This window comes from Pseudorca crassidens, chromosome 6, assembly GCF_039906515.1.
Source record: "Pseudorca crassidens isolate mPseCra1 chromosome 6, mPseCra1.hap1, whole genome shotgun sequence".
In the NCBI taxonomy this organism is placed as follows: domain Eukaryota; kingdom Metazoa; phylum Chordata; class Mammalia; order Artiodactyla; family Delphinidae; genus Pseudorca; species Pseudorca crassidens.
The window spans coordinates 78068615-78080376 of record NC_090301.1 but is presented as its reverse complement, the minus strand read 5'-3'; the positions used below and the strand labels follow the sequence as shown (position 1 = coordinate 78080376).

At 33.6% G+C, this 11762-nt stretch overlaps 1 protein-coding gene across 2 annotated transcripts in view; it reads right to left on the bottom strand.

Moving 5' to 3' along the window:
- Positions 1 to 11762, bottom strand: part of STAM2 (signal transducing adaptor molecule 2) — a 48644-nt gene that overhangs the window by 8193 nt on the left and 28689 nt on the right. Inside the window, exons 3-11 of one of the 2 annotated variants that reach the window (XM_067741967.1) lie at positions 10770 to 10845; positions 10561 to 10659; positions 9286 to 9432; positions 7684 to 7753; positions 6961 to 7147; positions 3628 to 3722; positions 1509 to 1588; positions 1287 to 1374; positions 256 to 310 (exon numbers count right to left, since the gene is read on the bottom strand). In XM_067741967.1, coding sequence (XP_067598068.1) covers positions 256 to 310; positions 1287 to 1374; positions 1509 to 1588; positions 3628 to 3722; positions 6961 to 7147; positions 7684 to 7753; positions 9286 to 9432; positions 10561 to 10659; positions 10770 to 10845 — 897 coding nt within the window. Of the gene's footprint in view, positions 1 to 255; positions 311 to 1286; positions 1375 to 1508; positions 1592 to 3627; positions 3723 to 6960; positions 7148 to 7683; positions 7754 to 9285; positions 9433 to 10560; positions 10660 to 10769; positions 10846 to 11762 lie in introns of both variants that reach the window. The other variant, XM_067741966.1, reaches the window with a different exon arrangement.

Below are 11762 nucleotides of genomic sequence, written 5' to 3'. Positions count from 1 at the left end.
AGCCCAAGTAGGAAAAGGAAGACTGGCACTGTAAGAGCTGGAGTCTATCATTCTGCATGTAATATATTGCCATGAAAAAAACTGCACCAAAATCAAAAGTACCATTCTGCTATTAGTTTGTAAGAGTTTTGGAAACTGAGAAACAATTTCAAAAGATTGGAACAGTTCCACAAAAACTCCCTAGCTTAAAGTTCTGCCAAAAACAAGTAAACTTAGGAAAACTATATTTGTTATTTCCTGCATGAAGAATCTCACCTATCAATCTCTTCAAGTTTTTCATCTATCATTGGACCCATCCGTTGGCAGATATCTGTAAATACAAAAATATTTTAAAATCTTGAAACTAAAAACCAGTTTAAGTCAATTTCAAAAATTTTGAACAACAGAGCACCATATGCAACACCATGCAAAATACAAAGAGAATTAAGTTTATGCTAGAGAAGGTACTATAAAAGACCAAATTTAATACTATTCAGCATCAACATTAATATCATGTGACCAAGGCAAAGTCAAAATCAGAACAGAAATCCCACCATGTTCTCTGGAAGTACTAAGTTTGCAGACTGAAATTTGGAGTTACCTCAAAAATCTTAAAAATACCTAGAAAACTATTATTAGCTAAAGTAAAAGGAATTTGAGTCACAGTGTATAAAATATGTAATTAAGTACAGATTAGATATGAACATTTTTCATTTATTTAAGCCATTTCAAAATAAAACATTTTATATATCTCCAAATGTAAACATTGATACAATAGCATAATATTATATATTCATAACCAGGCTTTCTTCCATAAAAAAATTTAATAACATTTATCCATTTATCACAGAGATTTTTCTCCCAATGGATTAAAAAAGACATAAAGACATTTGTTTTGTTTCAGATTTCTTAGAGACTAAAAAGACACATCAGCATGCATCAAATAACTGCATTACAAAGTTAACACAGATCATGTATAATTTTGACATTTAAAGTTACGACACAAGAAAATTAAAAGAGGAATAAGAATTTCAAACATTTTGACTCAATTAATATGCTGTTATTTCTAATTCTGTCCTTTTTTGGACTGCAAATTTCACTAGTGATATTACAGAAAAGCAGAGTTCTTCACTGGACAGGATAGGCAGTTTTACAGCAACATCTTCTAAGTAATACGTTTACTCATTTACTACACCAGTCTATTTCCCACCAGAGATTTCTAAACTCTGGAAGCAACCCAAGGCAGAAGAAATTTAAGACATTATAAATAGCTAAAACATTAAATGACATTAATCCCTAATATTCACCTTCTAAGTCCAAGAGGTCTTGGGAGTCTGGTTTTGAATCTGTTGGATCTATACTCTGCAGTACTTGCAGGGCTCTATCCATCTTATCCTAAAAAAGTAATAGGACACTTTACAAAGAGTTTTAATTTCAATGATAATAAAAATTACTCTTTCCAAGCATTCTCAAGGATAATACATTTTAAGTCTCAACAGTTTAACCATTAAACAAAAGAAGGATCCTACCTCATCTATATAAACAGGCTCAGGCTCTGATTTCTTAATTTCCTCCTCTTCATCATCAATTACATTCAATTTGTCCACAGCTGCTATGGAAACAAAGTAAACTTTAAGTTCCTTAGTATTTACTTTGGTATTTTAGTCATTAATTTATAAGTAGCCTGTGATTATCCATAAGAAAATGGAAACCCTTTAAATAATCATCACATTTCATAATCAATATAAATTATTACGTATGTTCACTCATTCATGCCACAACCATTTATTTAGCCCTTACTACGTGCCAGGCATTGTTCTAGGCATTGGAAATACACCAATGAATAAAGCAGATAAGAATCCCTGCCCTGATGGAACTTACATTCTAGAGGAACAAGTAAGCAATTCATGGGAACTGTCATTACAGATACTTTCCTGAGAACTGAGTGTTATCACTAGGGTGAATATATATATATGAGAGAGTAGACAGAGTATTATCTAATTAGCTAATTTCAGAGTTAAATCTATGAACAACTTCTACACTCTTTCCTTGCTATAAAAAATTATTTTCTATATGTACAAAAAAATAGACTTGATTTCAACCTAACTTTGATAACGGTTAAAGCAACACAAAACAGAAACTTTTCCTAGGAAAAAGAAGGCTGAAAAATAACTTACAAACATACATATACAAAAAACTATTTAAATGCTCACTGGAGTACTGCTATAATGTACTATATTTTAATAAAGTAAATTTTAGTAAAAAAATTAAAATCAAAATTTATATAACCAAAGAACTTATAAGTCCCAACAGTTATTTCAAATATTTGGCTAACTTTCAAATATGCCCTAAGGAGCAGACCTCAGCATAACATGAGGACTTACTGAAAACCCCAAATATTTTTTCCTTTTAAAACTGCAGCTCAATCTCTCTAGCCTATGCCAAGGGGAAATCACCATAGTATAGGATTCCCTGAGCGTGGTCTATCAAGTTATTAAAACTAGTGTCTCCAATTTTCATACCTACTTAGAGAGTCAGACTAGAGGAATAAAAAGTATAAATAGTGGCAGAGTACTCAGTATTCATCTCTCTACACTTCATTTTAATTGAATGCATCACCCTACCCATACAAAGATGATGTTACACACAGCGCAGAGAGTTTTCAATTTAAGTTCTTTCTCTAGAACTATAAGGATTAGAAGCAGTATGTCCAGCAGTGAGTCAGTTAGTACAAGTATATTCTAACGGCAGACTAGCTGACTTTAGTATCCTGGCTGTCACCTACTAGCCACATAACCTCAGCATCAGTTTCCTTATCTGTAAAATGAGGTAACAAAAGTACCTATCTCACAGACTTATGAACATTAAACGAAATAGTGCAAGCAAAAGATTTGGCTTAACACCTGACAAATGAGTGCTTAAACACCACTGAGCAATTCTATTTTTGATCCTCACCATCATTAGTGTTATCATCAGCTATTCTTTACACTCAGCTCCCCCCAACTCCCTGCCTGCCTAACAAATGGAAGCTTTCTCTGTATGGTTGGCAGCAGCTGAGGGGAACGGTCTATGGCTGCAAAACTGAGTGAAGTTCAGAAGATCTGAACTAGGGACCTACTGCCTTGATTACATGACTTTGTTATTGTTCTGAGTTCGCTAGGATCAAATCAAGGTGAGGAAAAGTCTAAAACTTAGGCGTACTCCTAACCCCTGTAATCAAACTCAGCACTTGTCAACCAGTTCTCCCAACCACCACCCCACCCCCAGCCCGCTTTGATACTGTGCTTCAGTGATGAATAAAACAAATATTTGTTTGTACTGAACAAACACATACTGCCTCTTAAACTATAATTACATTGATTTAAATATTTACATGGTCAAGCACAGCTTATTTTATGCCTTAATTGTACCTCTGTACATTAGCTCTCAAAGGATTTAAAATATAATGATAAGGAAATAACTCTTGGAATTGACCTGGGATAAGTTAATGCCTTAATTTGGTAAGCAGTATGTTACACTGTATTCCTTATAAATAAATGATTTAAAACAAGAGTTAAATGCCAATCTACTTTATATTTCAAACTGAACCACAAAATTCAAGTTAAAAAAAACTTCAATAGATTCAACCTTCCCTCAGACTTAACTTACCTGCCTCAGGTTCTATGTTTAAATTAGTTGTTACAAAATTAGATGGGAAGAGTCCTATTCCTCTGTGATTTTCTCCTTTCCACCAATTGGCATCACTGAAAATACAGTACAAAAATGTCACTTGTTACTCTACATTTCAGTACACTAATGTCAAGAGTAATTAAGATAAAAATTAAATTTAGCCTACTTTGAAAATACCAGCTCAAATCCCACTATATTTAAATGTAGTTCTTCTTAAACTTAATAGGAACTATAAAAAAGCACAAATAAAACAAAACATCCATACTCCCATACTTAAATTTAGAACCAATCAGCAACTGGTCATATTTGATTCTGGGCCTTAAAAAAAATCAAAACATTATAAATAACACTGAAGTTTCCTTTATCAACATCCCCAAGTCCCAAACTCACATCCATCTTTCATACCACCACTATCAAGTTGGTATGTCACCTTCCTTCAAGTGTATTTTTTATTCTTTTACTATATCTATATAGTAAACTCTATAGATATAAATATCTATATAGTAAACTCTATAGATATAAATATCTATATATCTATAGATATCTATATACCTATAGATATCTATAGTCAGCTCTATAGATATAAATACTAGTCATTATACATCTTTTAAATTTTATGTCAATACTTTCAGCTCTTGCTTATTCCTTTTAAAGATGCATCACACAAACATGGCATATTTGATTTATTCATCCCCATACAGGCAGACATTTAGGTTATTTCCAGTCTTTCACCCTTATGAAGATTGGGGCAATAATCATTCTAGATTTTAGGGCGTACATGCAACAATTCTCTAGCTTATTCACAGACATGGACTTGCAGGGCCACAGAACACGTTACTAGTATTGCCAAATGTTCCCTAAAGTGGTTGTGGCAATTCACCATCCTCCTTTCCCTCAGCAGTGTGTGAGAATGTCATTTCTGCTCACACGTGTTAACTGTCCAATCAACACATGATGTCACACAGGAGAAATCATCTCACTGCTGTGCTCATCTGCACTTCTGAGCATCCAAAATGCCTCTTCTGTAAACTGCTCGTTCATACCTTCTGTCCACTTTTCGTTTTCCACTGGGTCATTTGTCTCTTTTCATGGATATGTAGGAGTTCTGTACATATTCTGATTAGCATTTGTTTGTCTGCATTATGCAAATACCTTCTCTCAAACTGTCACTGTCTTTTAACATATGCTTACAGTTTTATTGCATGTTGTTTTCTGTTTCTATAATCAAATTTAGCAACCTTTTATGGTTTACACTTTTTAATTTTTTTTTATTTTTTAAAATATTTATTTATCTGGTTGTGCTGGGTCTTAGTTGCAGCAGGTGGGCTCCTTAGTTGCAGCACGTGGGCTCCTTTAGTTGCGACACATGGGCTCCTCAGTTGCGGTAGGTGGGCTCCTTAGTTGTGGCATGTGAACTCTTATTTGCAGCATGCATGTGGTATCTAGTTCCCTGACCAGGGATTGAATCCCTGCATTGGGACCATGAAGTCTTATCCACTGCACCACCAGGGAAGTCCCTACACTTTTTTAAAAAAGAAATCTTTCTCTATCCTTGAACTCCTATTCTCCTATATATTTGTTTAATAGTTTCAGGTTTTCCTTTATATCCCTCTCCCACGTTTAGTTCTTTAATTTATTTGGAATGAAATTTTATGTACTGTGTGAAGCTGAATCAAATTTTATTTATACTGCACAAAAAACCATCCCAGCAAAATTTACTTAATAGTACACCAATTTTTCTACTGATTTATGATAGCCTATCTTTCAAACAGCAAGCTGCTATCTTTCATGAGCCTATTTTTGGATTCCATCCTGTTGCAACAGTCTATGTATTTATTTACTACAGCTTGTTAATATGCCTTGATACTTGGCAGGGTAAGTACCTTCCCTATGTTACTGTATACCTTCACATTTCCATATTAATGTTAAAATTAAAATGTTTTCAAGTTCTCTAAAAAAAAGTCTTATTGGGCTTTTAATTGGAAATGCACTGTTTATACATTAACATTGGAAAAATTAAATCTTTACAATATTAAGGTTTCTTCACCATAAACATGGTATCTCTCTCCATTTATATTTACATAAATATATTACATATATTTATATTCCTTTGTATCTTTCAAAGAATTTTATAATTTTTTCCATAAAGTCCTTATGTACCTTTGTTAGGTTTATTTATTCCTCAATCATTTATAATTTTTGTGACTATAGAGAATGACATTTTTTTCTACTACATTTTCTAAATAGTTGTGATTAAAGCATACCACTGATTTTTGTATACTGAGCTTATATCCAACAACCTGATGAACTCTTATCAGTTTTAACAGTTTGATCATTGATTCTCTTGGACCTTGTAAATGGACAGCCACAGAATCTGGAAATGATAATTTTGTCTATTCCTTTCCAAACACCTGAAATAGACCCCCTGGATAAGCCTTCTTTCCTAGATGCTTGTACCAGGTGTGATTCTGCTTTCTTCTGGACCCCAACGTTACCTCTTACGGCATTCACAATCTGCATCCCACCTAATTACCTCTAACTTTAACTTCCTTACTTTATTCTAGGTTTCATGAAGAAAGAACTGTGCCCTCGGTCACTTTTTTATTATAAACACAGCTTATTTACATAACATTTTCTCAATAAATATTTACTGTAGCAAAGTAAAATGATTTTATGTATCTACACATTTAAAAATATACTAATGTATCCTTACTAAGTTATTTATAATGGATACCAAATACATTTGCAATCTCTCTTCACAGCAACAAGCTATGAGGTCTCACTCTTGCTAAATTTCATCAATTTCTTTTAAAAGCAAAGTAAAATAGACTTAGGCCCAATACAGACAGATCTATTCTTTATTACAACTTTAAGTGATAGAGAAATTGCGAGGGAGAGGCAGTAGCAGATTAAGAATTGCGGAGGAGCTGAGTAGTTTTTGGTTGCACTGATCAAAGGTAATATAACTATATCTCTTCCTAAAGTTTTTTTTTGCCAGTAATTTTAGAATATACAACTCCTAATATAAATGCCATTCAGATGACTGAATATTTCTGTTTCCCAATTGTGATAATAAACAATATTATTTAATACATTTTTAATCCAAGATCTAAAGAATACTTTATTACCAAATTTAACAAAAGAATAAGAAACTCACACTACCCAGTCTAATTTGAGAAAAAAATAACTAAGGTAGAAAAGGTTCTAGTACGATTTAAATACACCAAAGTCAAAAGCTGAATATCCAGCATTCTAAATTAAGGGTATTACACTTAATAACTTCAAAATATTCAAGAAATATTTAAAACATACCTGTCATCCAAAACAATAATAATTTCACCATGTTTAAAGGTGAGTTCATTGTCCTCCACAGCTTCAAAATCATATAAAGCTCTCACTTTCCTTGCAACTTTATTATTTGATGGAATTTCTGCAGATGGATATAAAGATTTTGTCTCTGTGTGCTGCTGCTTCTGCTCTTGCAATGATAATTCAATAGCTAGTTTGAAAAATTAAAATACAAAAAACAAGACAGCCAGAATTAATTCTTATTTTTTAAAACTTTAATAAGAAATATTACATAATGTACTATTTAATAAGAATAAATCAAGTGAATATCTTATTTGTCCAGTTGAACGCTAAACAATTAGCTTTTGTGGGGGCAGGAAGGGGAGAGGGGACAGGGCAGAGAACCATGACATTTTTTAAAATAAGTTTTTGCTCATTCCTTATTATCACAGTCTGTCATATATAGCAGCTATTATTTTTACAGCAAACAGATTGTGACATTATAATATGGGTAGCTTTCCATATAGGACAAGTCATGAACATATTTCTGTGCTTGACTCATAACTTTGGCATTAAAGAAAAGGTGAAATGTAATCTCGTCAAAGGTAGGACATTAAATACATGTTACTGACAACGCTTATGAGTTCAATCAATCTTATATCTCGTCAATTGTTTCTCTTACTTTTCAGACTCCACTAGTTTTTAGATTAGCAACACTAAATTACACGTGCATGATCCTTTATTTACCTTTAGCTATATCCTCATCTTCTTTGTTTTTGTTCAATGACGTACCATTCTTGGCAGCAACTGAGACAGTCTGTAATGTATGAGTAAAATGAACACAACTACCTTTTCAAGGAAAACACAAGCTCTATGATTATTCGCTCATGCTAATTAAAAAGTTAATTAAGTTCCACTTAAAAGTGAAGGTCTTTGTGATAATATTAAGTAGTTGTTTTCAAGCACTAAAACAGAACATCAGAATTTTCAAGAAAACATTAAAAAAAGAACCGGCTTACATTTTGCATAAATCTTAGTATCTGACACAGAACCTGGCATACAGAAAGTACTTAAATATGAATCTTTCCTGATTGCACTTCCTGATCTCAGTGGTCCAAGGTCTCTCATTCAGTGAGAGGTGCTATACTGCTAGAGGCACAGGGCTATGCGAGCAGTAGAAGCAAGAAGCCATGATAATGACTGAAGAAAAGAGGAGGGAGGACGCAGACAAAAGGTGCAGCTCTAGGCATACACGTTAAGCCCCCTTTTACTACTCATTGTGTTTGAATGGTGGTGGCTCTTCAGGCATAGCAGAGGACTAAGGAAGGTCATGGTTAAACTTAAAGGCATGGAAGACAGAGATGTCCAGGATTCTGAACCATCAACCAGTTCTTTAACACAGATTTTTGAGAATGACCTGCAGAAAGGACAGAGCAGGAAAATGCTAGACTTTTGTTACTTATAAGGTTTTTATCTCAAAATTCTATCTTGAACCCTTAGGCCTGGTCAGCTATAAAGGTTCTTTTTGTGTCTTCAGTCTACAGTCCAAAATTTAAAAAAAATATACAGTACTTCTCTTAGTCTCTTTGCCTAGCCCACATCCTGGAAAAGAAGAGGCACTGAGAGCAAAAGCCAAGACACAGTGTTTTTCTCCCACAGACTAAAAAAAACAACCTACTCTGTGACTCATCATCCCTGCTCCCACCCCTGTCCTACTAAAGCTACCCCCTACATCTCCAAATAAATTTCTCATCTTATAGTTCACCCCATCTTATATGTAAACTACACTATTCACTCCAGGCATATTCATTCTTCAACAAACAGGTCTTGAGCTTTCTCAAGTCCATGAACTGGTTCATGTCATTCCTTCCTTGATGACCTCTTTACTCCTCTCTACATACTGAAATACATTCCAGCCTAAAAATTCTACTCTTCACCTTCTTCACCATCCCAATCTGTAGTTAACCTGGCATCTAGCTTGTGTATCCCTCATCCATATTTGTCAATTATAACTAGTTATTTTTCACATGTATATAGTTACCCTCCAAATTGACTATAAATTTCTTGAACATAAGGGCTCTCTCACACATCTATGCCTTTTGCATGACTCTACATTCAGAGTAGCATTAAACAGATTATTTATGGATGATTCACTTCTCAAAGTTCTCATTTGTAGAAGTAATTCACTTGACAATTACAATGTCTACTCAATATAAGGCACTACGCTAGACAGACTCCTGTAGAGTGCAGGTAAGCAATGATGACTAAGATAAACCTTGCCAGCTTTTACCCAAGGTATATATCTTCAAAATAGTATAGGGTCAACCATGAGTCTGAATGATCTCTTACCTGAGAACCTGCTGAAGGAAAAGTAATTCCTTCTTCTTTCATAGATTTAATAGTTGCAGATATCAGACTAAACTGTGGGTCCTTCTGAAATTCTTCTGACCACTCCACCATTAAAGATTTCAGTTTTTCACATACTTTAGGATGAGCCTTTTAAAGAAAAGGCAAAGAAAAAAATTGTTAAAATAAGTACTTGAATTATTTAACAAAGAGAATTACCACCAAAATTCTCTCATTTTATGAACATCAACAAAAGTCTAGCAATCCTTAGCCTAAATGAGCACTTGATAAATGCTTATTTACATTTTAATATATAGTTGTTTCTTGGAAAATTACTTTTTTTTTTTTTTTTTTGGCGGTATGCGGGCTTCTCACTGTTGTGGCCTCTCCCGTTGCGGAGCACAGGCTCCGGACGCGCAGGCTCAGTGGCCATGGCTCACGGGCCTAGCCACTCCCTGGCATCTTCCCGGACCGGGGCACGAAACCGTGTCCCCTGCATCGGCAGGCGGACTCTCAACCACTGCGCCACCAGGGAAGCCCAGAAAATTACCCTTTTTGAACATCAACATTTATGCCTTATACAATGACAATGAATCTATTATATTCAGAGGTTATTTCTTTTATGTTTTCTTAATATTCTCAATATTAGATTAAGCTTTTCATATCAACTAAACTAAAATTCTGATATTTTTGCCACTAATAGCAAGAGAATAGTGCTTCAGAGCTTCTAACAGAAATAAATTAATAACAACCCCATCAAGAAGACCCTCTCCACCCTGCTCTAAAATAAAGGCCCCCTTTGCTCACCATCTCTAATGGGAATCAGGACAGAATGGTGGTTAGTTTGGACTCTGAAGTCACAGAAACCAGAATATGAACATCAACTATGCCACTTAGTAGCTGCATAACCTTAGACAAGTTACTTAACTTCTCTTAAGTCTGTTTCTGCATCTATAAAATAGGAATGATAAGGGAATCTAACTTCTAAGGGTTGTTAAGAGCTTTAAAAAAGGTAGCATACATAAAATGCTTAAAGCAGTGACTGCTAACCCTCAATAAAGATCAGCTATTATCACTAATATATATGATTTGGGGAGGAAAACAGTTTTTGGTGTTACAAATGCAAACAACAAATTTTAGAACAGAAAGTTTTTTTCATTTCAAATCTATTTAAAATGATTTCCCTTACTATACAACTCTATTAATGCTTTATATAGTTAAAAATAACACAGCATATATATTTTTTAATGACAAATTTCTTCTCTTTTTAAAATTTACCTTATTTTTTATCACAGCACGTACTTCTGTTGCAAAATCACGGGAACATACTTCTAAATGAAATATCTTTCCACAGTTTGCCACACAAGCCCCAAGAAGCTATTAATTAAAATAAAAATCAATATATAAATGTTGAGATATTATCTTACTTAACTGAAATAAATACACATTTAAAATTTGGGTCAAATAATAACAAGACTTTCACTTACAGTTAACGCCTGCAGAGCAACATGAGGAACCTTATGATTTACCCTTTTCATTATGGCTTTTAGGCAATCTTTTGCTCTAAAAAAATGAAGAAGGTTAAGTATTCAGAATTTCAATTCAAACATTTACTTTTAAATTTAAACTTATTTGGTAGCAGAATACCTTATATATACACCTGCAAATGTCACTTCATTAAAGAACTCAATCTATCAAATGATCTTACACAATGTTTTGCTCATAGACTTGTAGAACTTAAAAGAAAAAAAAGAAAAAGAAAACTTGTTGCAAAGGTTGTACATTCCAAAATCAAAAATGAAGAGCCAAATCATTTCAAAAAAGGTCAGTCAACACAAGAGAATAATATCATATAAATTACCTTTTCATTTCTTCAAGACAGACTGAGCTTTCACAGAGCAAATTCTTATCTTGTGGGAAAAAAAACTAGCAAGATACACAGTCTCAAAAGATTTAAGTATAAACATGCATGAATGCACTTTGAAAAGCTGTAATGTTAAAACAAATGCTTTCATCAGTCTTCTAAACTTCTAACGTATAATCAGTTCAGCTTGACTGCTCCATTCCATCCCCAAAGCACCATTATTTATATTCATTTTTTCATTATGATTTATTGCATTTACCTATTCATTATTGAAAGGTCTTTTTAGTATATATGTTTTATGTTATTGTATTTACCTACTTCATTATTAAACATGTCTAAGTCACAGGGGAATTCCCTAAATAATTAAGTCTATTCATTGTTAACGTGTGTCCCTGCTGTAAAAAGGCTTTAATTATGTGTTTTAATATTTCAAGTTTTTGGTCAATTCTTTTCATTTGTTCTTTCAGGATGAGGTTAACCACATAAATCCAGCCACCCAGCATGTCTTTACTTTTATCCCCCAAAAGGAAATAGTAAAAATCCCATTTTCCTTCCAAAGTTACATCAGGATAAGAGACACAGATTATTAAGTTCCTAGACATTCAGCGGGCATGAC